This window comes from Gopherus evgoodei, chromosome 7 (assembly GCF_007399415.2).
Source record: "Gopherus evgoodei ecotype Sinaloan lineage chromosome 7, rGopEvg1_v1.p, whole genome shotgun sequence".
Taxonomy (NCBI): domain Eukaryota; kingdom Metazoa; phylum Chordata; order Testudines; family Testudinidae; genus Gopherus; species Gopherus evgoodei.
In genome coordinates this window covers 17,472,618-17,492,796 of record NC_044328.1, presented here as the reverse complement: position 1 = coordinate 17,492,796, position 20,179 = coordinate 17,472,618, and the positions used below count along the sequence as shown (strand labels likewise).

Sequence of the window (20,179 nt, the reverse complement as noted above, 5' to 3'; positions counted from 1 at the left end):
CACTCCCCAGTGTGCCGGCAACCATCAGAAATAGGAGGGAATGGGGACACAGGTCTCATCCCCATGGTACCCTCAGTACCATGAAATTGTTAGCCTTCAGAGGGAGTCTTGCAGGTGTAAGTCAAGGCTGGATCTAGACTATGATGTTTGCTCCCACAAGACACAGGAATGACTATGGATCAAGGCTGGTTGAAAATTTTCCCGTAGAACTCTTTTTTAGTGGAAAATTGGGTTTTCAGCAAAATTAAGTTTTTTGTGCAGAGTTTTTCTGTTTGCCAGAAGCTGGGAATGGGTGACAGGGGATGGATCACTTGATGATTACCTGTTCTGTTCATTCCCTCTGGGGCACCTGGCACTGGCCACTGTTGGAAGACAGGGTACTGGTCTAGATGGACCTTTGGTCTGACCCAGTATGGCTGTTCTTATGTCTGCTTTCCACAGGAAATTTTGATTTGTCATAAAAAGAAAAAATTTACAACTGAAAACCAAAATATTTTTCAGTATTCAAATTTCTGCCAAAAGAATTTCTGCAGCAAAGGAAACACATTTTTCAACCAACTCAACAACAGACCTCACTATGCCTAGAACTACACAGAAGTAATATCTTGGGCTTGGTTGTCCCTCAGTAAGGTCTATGCATACACATATAGATGGACATACTCAAAACGGAAACAACTAATCAGGTTGTTTTTCCTATAGTCTGGAAAGGAGAGAGATTGGGATGAGGGGGGAATGATTTTTGTTTCTATTTTAAATATTTCTGTTCTGTATTTGAGGAAAAACAGATGATATAGTCTCATCATATGGTGATGATAACACTCTTTCCATTCTGCTAGTATCTCTGCAGGATGTGAAACAAGCTACTAAAGTTTGACATTGTAAAATCAGAAGGTCCCAAAAACTTGCATCCAAGAGCTTGCTGGATCATTAATGTTGATCTTCACTAAGTCTTGGAGCACTGGGAAGTTCCAGAAGACTGGAAAAAAACTAATGTGCTAATTTTTAAAAAGAGTCAGTGGGATGACCATGGTAATTATATGCCTGTTAGTCTGACCAAGATAACGGAGTGGTTGATATGGGACTTGATTAATAAAGAATTAAAGGAGGGCAATGTAATTAATGCAAATCAACATGGGTTTATGGAAAATATATCCTACCAAACTAACTTGATATCTTTCTTTGATGAGATTATAAGTCTGTTAAAGTAATAGTGTTGATGTTATATTTAGACTTCTGCAAAGGATTTGACCTAATACTGCACGACATTTTGATTAAAAAACTACACTAATATAAAATTAACAGGGTACGTGTTAAATGGATTAAAAACTAACTGATAGGACTCAAAATTTAACAGTAAAAAGAGACTCGTCATCATGTGGATATGTTTCCAGTGGGGTCCATGGGTATTGGGTTTTGGCCCTATGCTATTTAACATTTTTATCAATGACCTGGAAGAAAACATAAAATAATCATAAAGTTTGCAGATGATACAAAAATAGGGGGAGAGGCGAATAATGAAGAGGACAGGTCACTTGGCAAACTAGTTGGAACCAAACAGTATGCAGTTTAATATGGCTAAATGTAAACATCTAGGAACAAAAAATGTATGTCAGACTTTCAGGATGGGGGACACTATCCTGGGAAGCAGTGACCCTGAAAAAGATTTGGAGGTGGTGGTGGATAATGAGCCGAACATGAGCTCTCAATGTGACACTGTGATAAAAAGAGCTAATGCTATCCCAGGAAGGATGCATAAACAGGAAAATCTCAAGAAGGAGTAGAAAGGTTATTTTACCTCTTGGTTTGGCACTGGTGCAACTGCTGCTATTTTACCATGTCCAGTTCCAGGGTCCACAATTCAAGAAGAATGTTGATAAATTGGAGAGGGTTCAGAGAAGGGCAATCAGAATGATTAAAGGATGAGAAAACATACCTAGCCATAGACTCAAAGAGCTCCATCTATTTAGCGTAACAAAGAAAAAGTTAGGGAGTGATTTGATTGTAGTTTATAAGTACTTACATGGAGAACAAATATTGAATAATGGACTCTTCAGTCTTTCGGAAAGATATACAGGCGAGTCTCATCTTACGCCCATTTAACGTGCGCAAATTTAGCTTTGTGCGGTCGGCAAAAGCAAAAAAAAAAAAAGAGAGAAAAATAACAATTTTAATACTGTACCTGTAGTGCGGGCGATTCCGCCCACCATTACACTCAATGTAATTTTGACTATAAGCGATTTTCACTTTATGCGCTGACAGAGGAACGTAGCCCCAGAGTATGATGAGACTCACCTGTAACACCATACAATGGCTGTTAGTTGAAACTAGACAAATTCAGAATGGAAATAAGGTGTACATTTTTGATAGTGAGAATAATTAACCATTGGAACAATTTAGCAGGGGTCGTGGTGGAGTCTCCATTACTGACAATTTTGAAATAACGATTGGTTGTGTTTCTAACAGATCTGCTCTAGGAATTATTTTGGGGAAGTTCTCTGTGTTATACAGGAGACCAGACTAGATGATCACAGTGATACCTTCAGAGCTTGGAAGCTATGAATATGTGGGAGCTGCTCAGATATTACCATGATGGCAGCTATTTAAGTTAGATAGACTGGCACTGGGTACATTAATTAGCTCTCACTTCAAGCCTTCCTAACACAAGTGGCAGCATTCTGCCTGGCTGTTGTCCACATGGTTGAGAAGCTGTCTGTGCCCTGTCTTCTCCTCAGCATGCTAATTGCAAGACAAGACTCGCGGGGCCTAATTTAGCCTTGGCACAAAAGCCATTACACATAGCACCTGTTCGGTCCTTGTTATTACAAATCAGTGCTGAAAGTAACCCACTGTGCACAATATCACTTTGGTATGGTATGTGCAGTATATAAGGCCTGGTGTCTAGATATGCTGGTTCCCTTCCCTCTTCTTCCAAGAGAACTTACTTTCTTCACTGGTGGATGTGGATCTGGCATTGCAGCTGGTTCGCAAATAGGGAGTATCTTTTTCTTCACACAGGCTAGATGTTTTCTGACTGTATGATGCACAGTGGCCCAGGCCCTGCTCAGGAGTTAGGTATCCTCCATTGTAGCTTAAACAGGTATCAAATTGTATTCTAAGATGGATACTGCATGAAAAGTCCTTCTGTAGGATTTTGCAGTGGGATGATGACACTTTTTTCCTTTATAAAATAATCCACATAGTTTTTTCATTGTTTCTGTTTTAGGACTGGGCACACAGACACAGGAAATGGTAAACCGACATACAGAGATAATAGTGCAGTGACTCCTCAGATGAATTGCCATATTGAATGGACAATGATTAACTAGTTCCCATTTACCTTCAATTATTCAGTACCAGTTTTTATGCAATGTATGCTGTCAGCAGTCTAACAGTAACAAAGCTTCTGGAGGCTAGAAGAATTATAATACATTATGGATTTTCAGTAGGGTTTGAAAGTTATTGCAGATCGATCAATCTGCTATCTGCTTTACAGAATTAAACAGAAACTTTAAAGATAGAAATCATTCTGTACAGTGTTTATTATAGCATGAAACACTAATTTGTCTCCTGAAAGTTATTACTGCAGCAATCACTGTAATACTACATCAGTGAGGGAGTTAATTTATATATTATGCTAATATGATGCTTCCCAGGGATACTCAGAGTTGTGAGGCACCTTGCCACAATGTGCCCTTAGTGTGAGGAGGCCTTATCTGTCTCTGCTGGGGCCCTCACTGTCACTCTGCAGGTTAGCAATAAGCCCCACTCCAACACTGAGCCCTCTGAATGACTCCCTGGAGTGTCAAGGCCTTGGTATTCACAGATTTGCTGCTTCCAAGAAGCAGGATACCCAGCTTACCAGTTCCCCTCAGATCACCACTCCGCTTAACACACAACACTTAGGGTATGTGTACACATTCAGTGCTGTAGGGCCACAGCTGTGCCATTACAGCGTGTCTGGTGAAGACGCTCTAAGCTGATCAGAGAGAGGGCAGAAACTATGTTGGTGGGAGAAGCTCTCTCGCCGACATAGCACTGTGCACACAAGTGATTATGTCGATGTAACATATGTCACTATGGGGTGGTTTATTCACACCCCTGTGTGACATAAGTTATGCCGACATAGGCTGTAGGGTAGCCGTAGGCTGTGGTGTGTTTACAGTGAAATCGAACATAGGGTTATTTAACAAGGCATACAGATTCAAGTAATAGTAAGTAGAACATTGGAAATAAATTGTTACATATGAAATAAAATCATAACATGCATGCTAGAGCTTAGGTTTAATTAACAAGATACTCTCATGTCTAATAAAATATTGCAGACCAGTGCTTTACTGTGGGGCTGTGAGCCTCTTTTCCCGAGACAGCCACACCATTAGCTTGCATCCATCCTCAGTGGAGGATAAATCTTGTCCCTTCTGCTGTGGTTTTTTTTTTTTAACACAGTTGCAGACTATTGTCTCTTACCCAAGGAGGTCTCCTCTTCACAGAATTATTTTGGGTTTCTTTTTAATTTGTAATCCTTAGGCCAACACCTGGCCTATTCAGTAAACACACTCGGTTCCATGGATGTCCATTATTCTATATGCTGATTGAGGTAGCCCTGAGTCCTAGCCTTTTGGGCCTATTTTCTTGTCAAATGGGGCCTGTCCTGCGGTACTAGGGGTCAGAGGCAGGTTTGAGGAGGTGTACTGCCTTACTAGCAACAGCTACTGGAGACATTATGCCTGCAGAGACCAGGAGCTGGCATGGTATCTCCAGGCGTACTGTGGAAAGTATGCTCACAAGCAACAGTTACTGCCTTCTGTAACAAATACTACATATGCTCCTACATCGTAACCTTGCCTATCCTTATCAGTGTGTCTAGTGGGCGAGGACAGTGTGTCTAGCTGGCACCACTGGAGCCTCCTACCCTCTACCGGAAGGATGCCAGCTGCTAAATTCGTGCACAGCAGTGTCTTTTGCCTTCCTCTTTTAGTGCCCTGCCACAGACACTGGAGTAGCCATAATTTGGCCCTATATAATTTGCAGTGTTTTCTCTCACAACAAATACTGTTCACAGGCAAAAACGTTTAGGACAGAATGAGAGTTGCAAATAAATGCCACTGGCTTACAATGTTAAAATTCGAAGAGAACACAACAAGCTGGTGGCAGAACCAGGAACAGGACTCCTGGCACTCAGCCCAGGGCTTTAACTGATAGCCTGATCTGCTCCTTCATGTGTATTGAAATGCCTAATGTGGCAGGATGGTACCTTGCATTCCCTACCCCTTGGGCAGTAGTTTTCACTATAAATTAAGAAGTCCAGTTCATACTCTTATAGGGCCGTATCCAAAGCCCATTAGTGAGAAGGGGAAATACTCCCATGGGCTTTGGATCAGTCCCACAACTGTTAAAAAATTTCAAAGAATGAGACTTTCCTGCTCTTTCCTTCCTTAGCCACCTAAGTCTTTTGTCCCTATTTTTCTACATCTGTGTATTCAAAATTTATTAAAGTCATCTCCCACCACATTTTACATATTTGTCTTTTCCGACGGCTTCTCTACACACACCTGCTCTGATTTAACTTATGATGTCATTTAAAAACCAGTTTAAACTGTCACTGAAGGCTGTGTGGACACTCTTATTTTGGTTTAAACCAGACTTATTTCGATTTAGATTAAACCCATTCTTTATCAAATTAAGCTAAAGCGGAATAATGGTTGGTTTTTTTGTTTTGTTTTGTTTTTTGGTTAAAGCGTTCACACACACAGGCTGGTTAACCAAACTGTTGCAAATTCGTGCACAGACACCCTCCAGGTGAGTTCAGACCCCCCTAGTAGCCTAAATGGCTTAAAAGCATCTCTCTATGACACAATATTATTATGACCTCTTGTGTCAATCTGTAGCATAATTTGGCTTTGGACAAGTCTGAATAACGTCAGGATGATGATTACATAAATGCGCTGGTAAAAAGTTTTTGAAATGCCTTTACTGCTTATATTCATTAATTGAGGGTCATGCTACCTCTCCTCAGCTTGTCACCATCAGTGCCCTCCACAATTGGGCTGATGACTCATGCAGTGTCATTTTCAATACCTCTTCCACATTAACTCTTTTTTTTTTATAGTCACCCCTCTGTTAATTAGTTAATGTCAGTAAAGCTGATCACCGGATGTGCTATATAAATGCTGATTAGTGTTCTTAAGTAGAAGTATTGTTACGTTCAGTGGCCAGCTTTCAAACAACTCAACAGTTTTAAAAATATGTTAAAAACAATAACAGAAAGCCCCACCACTAGTGCCTGGTACACTTCTTCTGGCACCTGGACACTATTATTTTATTGATCAAAACTGATTCTTGTTTAATTAACAACATTTTTTTAAATTAAAAATAAGGGTGAGCATTTCATTAGAATCGGTTGTGTGCAGTTGCTGTGTGTTCATGATTTAAAAACAAACAAACATCAAGACCTTTTGTATCTGCTCATAATGTTAAAATATTTCTTCCTTTTCAAATGCACTTTAAAACTAAACACAGATAGGGACTAAGAACTATACAATCATATGGAATCTTTTTACTTTTCAATTATGGGAAAAATTTAGCAAAATGCTACAGTGAAGATTCTCCTGTTGCGTATGGTAGCAGAAATATATATAGCACCTTTCATTTCAAAGGGTCTCAAAGCACCTTGCAAACTTCATATGTTCAGGAATCTCTGCTGCCACTTCTAGGCTGGAACGTGCCAATGGTTAAACAGAGCTCAGCAATGCTAAATAACAGTTTAAATACCAGAGTCTAGCTTCTGATGAACATCTGGGGTTCCCCAGTTATTTCTTCTGGGAACCGTTCATGTGTCTGAGAGCAGAACTTGACTCTGGGAAAGGAAGTAAAGAGGAATATTATATCCATTTGAAACAGCAAGGGGGATTTCTGTAGACAGAAACCTTATTGTCCAAATTGGAATTTGGCCAGGACAGTGGGGCAAGCACATGTATACTAATGAAAAGTTCCAAGGGATCTTTAATGACCACACGAGTAAGATCTCAGTTTTAAATCTTATTTATAAGAAACACAGTTCTTTTTTATCACCCAGCTGACACACAGAAGGATGGAAGAGTGCCATCTACTGAATCACTGACATCGCTTCCTTACTTCCTGCTCAGCAGTGGTTTTCCTGGAAGGTCTCTGAGGGCATGTCTGCAGCTGGGTGCTGTGATTCTCAGCCCAGATAGACAGACTCACAGTAACTTCACTCAAGCTTGCATGCTAAAAATAGCACTGTAGGTGTTGCAGTTGGGCTAGCCACCTAAGCTGGGATCCAGGGAATCAGGTGAGCTTGGACTTGGGTGGCTAGCCTGGAATGCTGCCTGTGCCACAACATCCAAACTGCCATTTTAGTACACTAGCTCAAGTGAAGGTAGCATGAATCTGTCTACTTGCACTGGGAATCACACCTCCCAGCTGCAGCGTAGGTATACCCTGAAGCAGGGGGTCATCAATAGGCGGACCGTGGGTCAAATCCAGATCACCAGACACTTCTCAGTGGACTCTGAAATCTTTTTATTTACTTATTATCACCATTATTGTTATTTTTTATTATTATTTTCTCCGGAGTCTGGACCTTGACTATACCTTGACTAAGAAATTTGGACTTTGATAAAAAATAATTGACTGCCCCTGCCTCAAAGGCTCCTCTACATTAGAAAATGTTGCTGCTTTAACTATACTGATGTGATTAAAGTTATCTACCTTCGCTGTTCCAGTGTAGAAGAGGTTTTACTGATATAGAAGTGTTTTATTGGTATTGCTTATTCTGGTTGAGGAAGTGAAATAAGTTATCCTTGTAAAAGGCACCTTTATACCAGTATACTTGCATTTCCAGTAGGGTTTATATCAATATAATTGTATTGGTTAAAAACCACATCTAATGGATATAGTTATATCAGTAAAAGCAACAAGGAGTCTGATGGCACCTTAAAACTAACAGATTTATTTGGGCATAAGCTTTCATGGGTAAAAACCCCACTTCTTCAGATGCATGGAGAGCAGGCCTGAGTGACCCTACCCTCTTTAGTGTGAAATTGACAAAGATCACAGCCCTGGGCAGTATGGCTCCCCAAAATACTCCTTCAGTGTGAGTTACTGTATCTGTTATATCCTAAGGTTTCATGCTCCTGATGAATAGTCTCTTAAAAAAAAAGGCTGCTGCACAATGCGTGCGTGCTATCAGCTGTGAGAGGGTTAATTCTTTAGACCTTAGGAACACACTAAGATAGTCAGACATGTATAGGTTTTTTTTTTTTTTAATTATCCCCACATGTCTATTCTGAACTGTAAAACATAAAAGTATTTCGGTGATTTGTTCCTGGCCAAGGGTTTAAGTGCTTTCCTCTTCAGTCTCACTTCCCATCACAGATGCAGTGTTCTGGCTTGTGCTGCTCTATGAATACTGTTCCTCATTAAATAACAATACAGAATATTTATGGTTACCCATTGCTAATTATCTTCTAGTGTCTGCTGGTATGCAGCTCTAAGCATGAAAAATTTAGAACACCAGTTTGAGATTTACATCTCAGGTGGCTTTAAAATAATATAGTCTCCCACTGTGCTCATTCTTTTATCTGCTTCCATGAACTTCCTAAGCAAGGAGAGTTTTGTAATTGATTTCAGTGGGAGCAGGATTGGGGTCCTTATAAAGTGCTTTGAAGTGAAGAGTGCTGTATGAGTGCTAAGCATTATCTTTATTATCCTGCTTTATGAGAGAGAGGCCACTGAAACAGAACCTATGTTGCAGTCAGAGCAAATGATGAAAAATAAATTACCTCAAATAAGCCACACCTAACCTCTTCAGCTACAGTGGTAAGCCCTCTCTGTGCAGTTACATAATTGAATGATCAGGGCTTGATCATTACAAGGTATTGACTTCTTGAATGAAGTGCTGAGCTCTGTCAGCTCCATTAAAGTCAATAAACACTCAGCATGTTGCGGGATTGGGCCTTCATGAAGGAGTTCCTCTTCCTCAGTAATGAATGAAATGATGTATATGTCAGTGTTAGATATAGTGTGGCCACAAGTATATGATTTCTGTTGGTTGCTCTCTTTGCTGTTTCTTTCTACAATACAAAGAGGAAAGAGAATTTACTGCATGATGTAGCATTCTGGGGCCTGATTCTCCTCTCCTGCCAGTTTTATTCCTGATTTACACCTGTGTAAGTGAGAGGAGAATCAAGTCCTTTGTATTTAATCATAAACGTTTCAGAACAGACATCAGGAGCTGGGATAGTCAAAGGCACCTAAAGGAGTTAGGTCCCCAAATACGATCTGGGTAACTAACTCCCTTGTGATTCTTTGGAAATGCCAGCCAGAATGTACATGAAAAGACTGACTTACTGCATACTTCCTTTCTTTTGACTAAATACCTTATTTCTAAGATGTTGCCCCTGATAGAGGCATCTCACATGCTGTTAGCATGTCTTGAAGGAGGACTCTGGCAAAGTTACATGTTCCCATTGTAAATATTTGACCTTTCACAGATGCAAGAAAAAGCTAAAGAAATTTACATGACTTTCCTGTCCAGTAAAGCTTCCTGCCAAGTCAATGTTGAAGGGCAATCCCGTCTGAATGAGACAATATTGGAAGAACCTCACCCACTAATGTTTCAAAAGCTGCAGGACCAGGTAAAGTTATTACATTTACCCTGCTCACTTGAGGACATATTTATGGTTGGTGTGGAAGGATGCAATGAAGGTGGCGGGGATAGGGAGGTGTGGGATTATAGGGCCTGGGCTGTTGTTGTATATAGTGTCGGTTCTGCCAGAGCATGCACATTGCCAACTAACTGGTAAAATGAGCTCCCATGTATGTATGAAAGCAAATGGTCTTACAAGATACACAGGGATGCACGCTCACTGGACTCAGGGCAGAATGAAGGGTTGGATGCCATGGGCTGTACTGTGTGGTGGCTTGCTGACCTGGGCACTTCAAAGGACAGAATTTAATCTGAGGGAAGATGAATGAGGCAAAGTGGGGCAGAGGAGTCCTGCTCTGGCAGCCTATCAGTGTGATGGAGAGGACACTGCCCGCATACTGGCTAGCACAGAAGAGCCCAGGCTCCAGGTAGGTCTATTCTGGCCTAGTTAGCTTTTAAAAAATGACAGTGAAAAGCTCTAAGAATAAACAGCTTGCTAAATTCTTTGTTCTTCTCAACTGCATTCCATACCCTATAGGGAACATTATACATTGTGCAATCTCTACAGAGTTCCTGCTGCTGCAACCCTCGCTCAGGGAAAACTCATAAGCCATCTGTGATAGCATAAGGTTCCTTAATAAAGTTGGGAGCTGGTGACTGCATGCCACTCTGCATTTGTTATGGATCAAATCCTCAGTCCAGCTCCTGGGCTGGGCACTTAGCAGATGCATGGAAGGTGGAAGTGGAGGAGTCCCATCCCCATCAGGCATGGAGAGGTGCTTCGTGGAGTTTACTTCTGCTGAAATAATTATCATGCAGGAGTGAGTATCTGAGGCTGTGTGAAGTGTCACCATCCTTTCTCCCCACCTCTGCCACACTCCCAGAATATGATGCCCCCACCTGTTCCGCTGAAGGGGCTTTCAGTGAAAGCTCGATAGGATTTGCCTCTGTGTTTTTTGTCAGAATCTGGAGAACCCATCAGCTGACTGATTTCATGCCCATGTTTTGCTGTGCACTCACTTAGACTGAGACACTAGTGATGCTGATTTCAGTAACAATGAATTCTGTTACTGGCTGCCTTGTGGTCGCTGGAGTTTGCTTCAGGACTTTTCTCCTTGGTTGATTTCATCTGCTCATTGACTCAAAATGGGACAGATGTCCTGGAATACCCCCTCTCATCTCCTTGTGCTTTAGAGAGGGGGGCTGAGCTGGGAAGTGAGCCTCTATGTCCCAATCCAAAAATCTCTATAGCTCGAGGAAGGGTTTGGATCTGCTAATGCAGATCTGAACTTCCTCAGAGCTTGAGAGGGCTCGTTCCTAGGATTCCAATCCCAGCTCATCTGGCAATGCAAAACTTTGGGCAGAATTTTGTAGCTGTCCACTTTGGAGACAGGTTCTCTTCATTTTTTAACCCACTTTGCCATAGTCTGTGGAGTCACTGACTCTCATCTGCAGCTTCCAAAGAGTATGGCCATTGCCACTTCCAATTGCACCCTCCTCGGGACTTTTGAGTATTTGTATTTTCCCCTTGGCTCATGTCTTTTACAGCAAAGCAGTTCTTTGATTTAAACAGCATATTTAACAGAGTTAACATCCCATGCTGAATGCATCTGTCAGGTATTGAAGTGGGCTGAAGAGCAAAGGTTCAGCTCCCTTTGAAGTGGATTCCAAATGATTAACAATGGAAATGTCTAAAGCCCAATTTCAGTGTAAGAAAGCAAAATCTTTCATGGAAGAATCTGTTTGATTTAGGAGAGATGGCAAAGGAAGTGTCCTTGTAAACCCCGATGTTACTATACATAGTAGGTGATTACATGACTGTAACAATGAAATTGGAGAGAGTACAAAAGGCTTTAACTGTTCTCCATTTCAGCAGAGGGATCCATGCATAGATGGGAACAGCCAAAGAAGTATGAATTAGAGATATACTAAACCAGGTTCGAGGGGAGTCCCGTTAATGTGCTACTCAAGAATGTCTGTAAATGTTTTAAAACTAAACACAGGACATCTGGGGATTGCTGCAGATTTCCACTGTATGGAATGCAGCCTTTGTCTGATCCTGCTACATAGTATTCCAGCAGCAATTATGCTCTTCTGTGGCTTGAATCCTTATTAAGTCACAAGGAGTGGTATAATTTGCTCCACAAGGACAATCTGAGATATGACTGTGTTTATAAAGTATAAAAGGGCACAGCTTGAAGGCCAGACTCTGACCTTATTCATGGCAAGTAGCAATTTACTTCTCAAGTAAATCGATTGATTTCACTGGGACTTCTTGTGGGGGTAAGTTCTATTAAATGTTAGTAAGAGTATCAGTATTTGGCCCTGTGTATGTAGTTATTTGGATACAGCTTCAGCACAAAGGCTGCTATTCAGTATGGGGAAGTGGGACTTCAGTGGTTCATAGAACCCTTGTGAATTTCAAACTCTTTGCCCAGGTACATGCACCTGTACTGTGCAGAGATGCCAACGAATCTCATCCATTCAGTTTAAAGAGAGAGAAAACTCTCTTTCTGCACGTCTATAAAAAAACCTCAGCAATCTGCGTCGTTGTCACACTCCAGGACTGTTACCAACTTGGTTTTGATCTTTACAGTATTTGCCCACCATGAGAGGTGGGTGCCCTGTTGTCACCATGAAAAGGAGGGGTCTGTTAATGTAAGTCCCACACTCTGGCTCATGAACCTCTGATGGGCTGTGTCTTCACCACATTAAAAAAATGTGTATTTTACATTCAGATTGCTCTCTCGATCTAGAATGCTAGTGGACATGCAACACCGGTAATTTTTATCTTGATGTAGCTAGTCCAGGTCAACTGCAGGTGGGAAGTATACGGTTAACCTCAACTAGCCACATCAAAACTAAAACTAACTGCACCTTGTCACTGCTAGCATTCTACCTTGAGGTAGCCAACTTGAGTTAAAATTCATTTTAAATCCATTTAGCATTTAAATTAAAGCAGAGAGGTTTCATATGGTTTACATATAAAAATGAACAACAGTTAGTATGAAAGCCCCTGTGTTATTTATTTTACAGGCAGGATATTACAGCTCATACACACACATGTTTTATGTGATTGATGGTTTTCAGTAGCTAAGATTACTGCAGACGTGAAAAGAACAAGCTTTCTCTCTACAAGGCAGTAAGCTACAGTTGCATTAACAGTTTGAAACATTTTAGAAATGAGACCCATAAAGCTAAAGTTTCAATTATCCACACATGGAATTTGTAACCCTACGTATTGAAGCAGCTGAGAATCCAAAAATTCCTCTTGTGCTTTTGTTTTGTTTCAATTATGGTTTGCAGTTATGGTTTGCAGTATTTGTTTTCTCCCCTAGCTTTTCTAGCCCAAGCAAAATAGTCGCAACCTAGACAATTGAGAACACTAGAGACTTTTTGGTGGTGGTAGTAAAAATCCAAGTAAGTTATAGGAGTTTGCTTAGAAATAGATGGAAGTAGGAAGGGAGAAAATAACGGAGTTGGAAGATGAAGCTGAGTTCAAGAATGGCAGGGAACTAGAAGATCTGGAAGAAAAAAGACGATGTGACTAGCTCCCAAAAATACCTAAAAAAGGGTAGTGGGGAAATAGGGATAAAATACTTATTTTGAAACAAAAAGCATGAAGAATTTTCAGGTGAAATATTTATTATTATATAGTGCCTTGTGCCCCTGTACATACTGTGGGTCAAATCTTGGTCTCCCTGAAGTCAATGGCAAAATTCCATCGTCTCGAATGGAACCAGGGGATCATCCCTTGTGTGAGTAACAAGTATTGGCTAAGCCAGTCATGGATGTTCACTAAGCTACAGGAGTGTTGGACAAGCCAGCTATTTCAATCTGCACCTGCAGCCATTTGTCTGCTTAAATTATTTAGAGGCTCTTTTGTTAATATCTCAGTGCTGTGTGTGTGCGCTCAGGCTCTACTGTGATATTCAAGTGTGGTTACGATCAGAAAGGTGAATGTATCCAGTTCTGCCACCTCTGTGCATTCTGAGCCACACCTTTTTACTGTGCTGACCGAATGCCATCTTCATTATGTTTTTTCTCCTGGGGACCCTGCAGAACCGACCTTGCTATGAGTGGGAGCTGGGTTACGTCCTCACTTGTACATAATATACAATTAGTAACTAAGTGCCAGCTGCAGACCCTTTACTACAGGTGGTGATGTAAGAGTCCAGCTTTCAAACGTCAGGTTACTTTTGCCGTGTTCTCAGGCAGGAAAACCATCATTTGGCTATAGGCTGATCGAATTTGATATGGACATTAATGAACATGGAACCTCATAATACTGTTCGTCATACACAATCACTTTTAGAGTATATAAGATTTATTTTAATGTCATGCTTTCTGGCCAATACATTTTTAGTGTATGCATTTGCTGACAGAACAAAATTGTAGAACTTTCCTATTATCTTTCTGGTTTAGGATCTATTTATTTGAGTCACTGCTTTTGTTTCATTTCCCTTTCCCAGATATTCAATCTCATGAAGTATGACAGCTACAGCCGTTTCTTAAAGTCAGACATATTTTTAAAACATAAGAGGGCCGAGGAACAAGAAGAGAATTCATCGGAAGCTCAATCTGTAGCTAAAAGAGCTTCAAGGATTTACAACACATGATCCAAAGAAACCCATTCAGACAAGCAACAAAAAATAACCTATCTCTCAGGAACAGTCTTTGGGTCTATAACTGTTGCATTTAATGCTTGAAAAGCACAAAATCCTTTTAGGGGATATTTACCTTCTTAATTGCTTGAACAACTAATTGTTTTTGCATGATGGCCAATACCAAACACTCTTGAAAAGACCATTTCCTAGGCTAAAATGCTGAGGTATCCATATGTGGCATGAATTACATCCCATATTTCACAAATTAAAATGTTTTCCAATCACTGTATTTGTGAGGCATCACATACATGAGAAATGGAAGATAGAGTTGCTTTGCCTTCTGTTTTTAGCTATCCTGTATGTACGTTTGTGAATTGTTGTGAGCCAGTGCAGAGTAGCATTTCTGAAACTGTGGATGAGTCATACATTGATTACCATTAGGGGGCAGTATCATGTTGGGTTAATCCTAATAAAACCCAGTTGCAGTCCTGCCAAACCTAAATCTCGTCTTTGAAACTAATCTGTCTGTGAGACTTTGAAAGGCAATTTCAATTTTGACTTTGAGAAGTGTGGGTTTGCCTTTATTTGAAGCAGAAGGCTGGGGTTTTTTTAGTCAGAATTTTCATTACTGTATTTCTTTGATTTCACGATGTTTCCCACAACAGCCAGTCAGCTTCTTCAGATGACAGAGGCTAATCACCAACTTTGACAGAAACAACATGTCAACTTTAAAAACACAATAAAACCTCTTGTGTTTTCATAACACCTAAACTATAATGGAACAAAAGCACCAAAATAGGAAGGATCCCTTCAAAGCACTCAAAAAGCCATAGGAGAACTGATACCTGTTGCCCACTTCTGGGCATCACATCTTCAGGTGGGCTCAGCACTTCAGCCAGGTAGCACACTTATTCTGAAGTCACATGCAAGTACTAGTAAGCATAAGGTCTTTCCCAGTCTTCCTGAGGAATTGTGCCCTGGCTGCCAGGAATCCTTCTGGAGAGGCACAAAACAAGAGTTTTCATTTTCAGTCTGGCTTTGCTAAAATCACTTGGTCACATACTACCTGATTTTGTTTTCCCCCAAGAAGTGTTTCAGGATTTCCTATGCACAGATGTTGGAAAATCCAACAGAACTGTGAATTCGCATTGTGATTTTAGCAATTCCCACTCCATGCTTGAAATGAAGGGCAGTATATATCTGCCCTGAGAAGATCAATGTGCAGTGATGAAATGTTAGGATAATAAAGGAACATGCTGGTGGAAATCTCCACCAAAGAGTTCTCTTTGTCTGTCTGGAACAGTTTTGGAACTGAAAAGCATTTTTGGCATAAATGTTTAATGTGTTTATATTTTTTGAATTCATTAATTCAATGCCAAACTATGGTACTAAATTGCTGTTTAGAATTGGGAGAACATATTGGCTGGCATGTTTTATTTACAAGCTTCACCATGTGTCGTCTAGCTCTGACTCACATTCACTCACTATTTACTTTTTTTTTCGTGTTAGTGCAGGCTTTTCTTGAGCTTGTATTTATGGGCTGTCTAGTCACATTGCACAATTAGCTTTTGATTATTTTAAAATTCTCTTTCTCAGGAAGGTCAGTTATATATTATACATTACTGTTGCTATCAGCATCTTAAAAGCCAGGGCTAGGTTGTAATTTTCTAGGAGGAAAACTCTCTATATAGCTTTATGACATATGACACTGTCTAAACCACCTTTACAGCCTATGTCTAAAGAAAATGGCTGCTGTGGTCTCTTCTCCCACTTAATCCATTCATATAATGGTAGTGGGAGTTCTGAAAACTTATCCAGGGATAAAGAGATTTGTTAATTTTTAGGGAATTGAGCAGGAGGGCAGTCTTTCAATTTGCACTTTCTGAGCTATAGGTCGGATGCACTGAGTACATTTACCCATCATATTTACAAAGAAATAAATGGCAGAACCAAAGGTTTAGGACCATGATTCATCAGTTTTCAGTGGGACATGGGCACATGCTGAAAGTAAAGCACGTATTTAACTGCTTTGTTGAATAAGAATGTACTTAAGCACATGCTTAAATGCTTGGCTGCATTGGGGATTGGGCGAGTAGTTATAGTCCCCCTCTGCAGCCAGCTGTTATAATACTAGATCTTTTAATTTAAATAATTTTGGTTATGTAACCACCACATCCTGTCAAATCTTTTGAGTAATGGGCCCAAACCAAGCCCCTGGAACGCAGGAAAGATGAAATCTGCCAACATTTACAGTTTGAACTTTGGTTTATAATTCTCATTATTATTATTATTATTTACATTAGAGTAGTGCTGAAAGGTCCCAAGTTGGGGGGAACCTGTCCCATCATGCTAAGTGGTACACAGTCCCTGCCCCAAGAACTTGCAGTCTAAAAGACAAGACAGATAAGTAATAATAGACAACAAACAAGCAAAACATTAAAGGTGATGTTAGATACACCTCTTGGGAATAGCTAAGTTAGGCCCTGATCCTACAAACACTGATGCACAGCTGTAACTTTAGTCGTGAAATTTCCATCAATAGAACTTTTCACGTGGGACATCCAGGCTACCCCGGCTACATTGCTATATTTAGCACACTAGCTCAAGCATTGCAGAGCAAGTATCTGTCTTCCCACACTTGTGGGGACTTGTCTTCATTACGGGGTAAGTCAATCTAAGTTACGCTACTCCAGCTATGTGAATAACGTAGCTGGAATCAACAGCTTAAGTTGACTTACCCAATGTCTTCACTGTGCTGCATCGATGGGAGATGCTCTCCAGTCAACTTCCCTTACTCTTCTTGGGGTTATCTTGTTTGGGTTAGTACTGCATATTACTTACCGTATTAATTTTGTAACATGTCCAGATCCCTTTTATACAGTAAGAGGCTGATACAAATTGCATGGATCTAAAACAATGTAAATTTCCACCTGCATAAAACCTTAATTCTGACTGACTGCAACTTTCACATCTCCATCCCAATTCTCTAAGTGACACAGTTTGAAATACATGGGAATCATAAGAGCTAACTCTTTCCAACCTGCCCAGTGGCTACCCTCACATATGTTTCTGAACTAAAAATGAGACTCATTTACAAATAAGAGCTGTGTGTTGAAACTTGTTTAATGTTTTAAATACCAGTTGGGAGGATGCTGCAGTGTATGATGTGCCCCTCTGCCAGTTTTCTAGATTCATGCCTTCAGAGCCTGTGTCCTCTCACTTTCCCATCACCAACATTTCTGTGATGGAGGAGGACTGGGGCCAAGATACTACTATGATGGGGACATTTTAGATTTGCAAATAGCTAGATTGGGACTCCCTTCAGAGGTAGAGAACACTTTTCATTAAATAGCAGTAGGGGTCACTGATGAACCCCATGAGGTGCTTCTTGCACCTCACCTTCTTTTTCTCTGTTCCTTTCCTTGATTCCACTGCATTCCTCCTGCATCCTTTTGTTTCAAACATGCTACCTGGCTACCACATTAAACTGGGGAATTGGGGTTGAGAGGCAGGGACCATTTTGTTTATGTGCTTGTAAAACAACTAGCATGATGGGACCTTGTCCATAACTGGGACTCCTCTGTGCTACAGTAATACTAATAATAATTAATACAATGTCTTGACAGCAGGTTCAGGAATTTTCATTGCTGCAGCATAGAAACTATAACTATTTTATTAAGATAAAGTCTAAGAGCCTTTAAATCAGAGGTGGGCAAACTACATCCTGAGGGTACATCCAGCCCATGGGACCATCCTGCTGGCCCCCGAACTCCTGGCCCAAACTAGCCCCTAGCCCCTCCCCTGATTTCCCCCCTCCCCTGCAGCCTAAACTCGCTCACTCTGCCGCCGGCGCAATGCTCTGGGCAGTGGGAATGTGAGCTCCTAGGCAGCGCAGCTGCAGAGCCAGGCCTGACCTGGTGCTCTGAGCTGTGTGATGGCAGTGTGGCTGGCTCCAGCTGGGCAGCACGGCTGTAGCGCTGCTAGTCACTGGTGCAGTGTGGTAAGGAGGCGGGAGGGGGTTGGATAGATGATGGCAGGGAAGTTCGGGGTGGTGGTCAGGGAGTAGGGGTGTGGATAGGGATTGGGGCGGTCAGGGTGGGAACGGGGTTGAATGGGGGCAGGGGTCCAGGGGTCAGGAATGAGAGGAGAGGTTGGATGGGGCAGCGAGGGTCCGGGGGCAGCCAGGAGACAGGGAGTGGGGGTGTGTGGAAAGGGCAGAGGTCCCGGGGAGGCCATAAGGGAACAGCGGGGGTTGGATGGGGCAGGAGTCTGGGGGGGGGCAGGTAGGAGGGGGGGGCCAGGCCATGACCCCCTCCCCTAACCGGCCCTCCATACACTGTATGAAACCCGATGCAGCCCTCAGGCCAAAAAGTTTGCCCGCCCCTGCTTTAAATCAATAGTAGATAATACTTTTGTTTCCGCTGACCTTGCAGATGAGCAGCTGCCATGTCAAAACTGGAAGTTGCAGGTTAGCTCAAATCCCATGCCCTTTAGGGTCTGAGGGAAAAAATAGAGAGAGGTATATTGCAGGGTTTGTTTGGCCTCTGGGAAGGGAAATCATTGCCAAATTTAACACAACCCTCTACTGGCTGCTGAAAGAATAAAATAGATAACAGAAAATATTGATAAGGTTATATAGTAAGGCAGCATGTGAAGAAGATCGTAGCTGTGTTTTGTTTGTTTCTTAAAGGTGGTGAAAATATCAATATATTTATTGCTTAGTTAGAATTCACCTTGTCCAGGTACAATAAGGCTGCTCAGTTCGTTATTGAAAGGTAATGGATAATAATAATATGTACATTGAGTTGACATTTTTCTGTACTTCTATTTCCCAAGTGTCTCCTAATATGAAAACTGAAATAAAAACTTTTTTTAAAAGCTGACAATGTAACGTGTATAATTTAGACCCACATAGAATACTATAGAACAAATGCCAACCCAAGTCTAAGGTTAGACTTGGGTTGGCATTTGTTTTTCCACTGTTGTTCTCTCCTTGCCTGTGTTTGTGTGTGTTTATATTTGACATTATCTATGAATGACAGTACATTTCCTAAAGTAAAGAGTGACTGGCATGCTGATTTCTGTTAACCATAGAAATTATACAGTTAACCTGTTAAATGCTTTTAAATACTTATTTCTCCTAGCTTTTTTCATTGCTTTTCCTGTTTTGGATGTAAAATATTTAAGAGCAAAAATATAGTTATCTGCATGTTTGTGATCCAATCTGGTCTCCAAAGGCTTTTTTAATTGGCTGTCTAATCATGATAATCAGAATTTTATGTTACAAAAATCTAGCTGAGAAATGTAACTCCATGTTGGTTAGAAATAGGGAAGTATTACCCAGTAATGTGTACTGAATTGAATCCATTTCAAAGGGACTCTATTATGGAAATTTATGTGACCAAAAGGGATGTACCAGGGCCACAAAACTGCTCTTCTCTAATGAATATGAATGATCCTGATGCTCTATACGCTGAAGGTGTAAATGGAATATCATAAGATCAGATGTCCCTTTATTTAAAAAAAGACACCTGTTCATTTCTGGAATAAATTTCCTGCAGCATCAGGATGGTCATTTACTCCAGCATTACTTGCAGAACTGAAGCGATCTCTCTGCACGTGTGACCCAGCGTTAAGACTACAGTCTAAAGATGTTTCTGCAATAGCAAATGTAATCCTCACTTTTCAGCCTGAGTGCCGCTGGAGTGAATTACCAGCCTATAAACTGTAGGAGTGTGCTAAGCAATCCATGGAATGTAGGGACATTCTGATGAACAAGGTTTTTCACTGTTCACTTTCTATGCTTTTAACTTTTACTTTTTGCAAGGTATGGATACTGTGTTTAGACAATCAACAGACAATGGTCAGCATTACGTATACCAGCTATTTTTGGTCGAGGAAT

The 20,179-nt window shown here is 41.0% G+C and overlaps 1 protein-coding gene across 3 annotated transcripts in view; it reads left to right on the top strand.

The window, feature by feature from the left end:
- The window catches only part of RGS10 (regulator of G protein signaling 10), a 29,379-nt gene extending 11,243 nt beyond the window's left edge, over positions 1-18,136 (top strand). For all 3 annotated transcript variants that reach the window (XM_030570875.1, XM_030570876.1, XM_030570878.1), the window contains exons 4-5: positions 9,516-9,659; positions 14,143-18,136. In XM_030570875.1, coding sequence (XP_030426735.1) covers positions 9,516-9,659; positions 14,143-14,289 — 291 coding nt within the window. In that variant the 3' untranslated portion in view covers positions 14,290-18,136. The remainder of the gene's footprint in view (positions 1-9,515; positions 9,660-14,142) is intronic.
- The last annotated feature ends 2,043 nt before the right edge of the window (positions 18,137-20,179 follow it).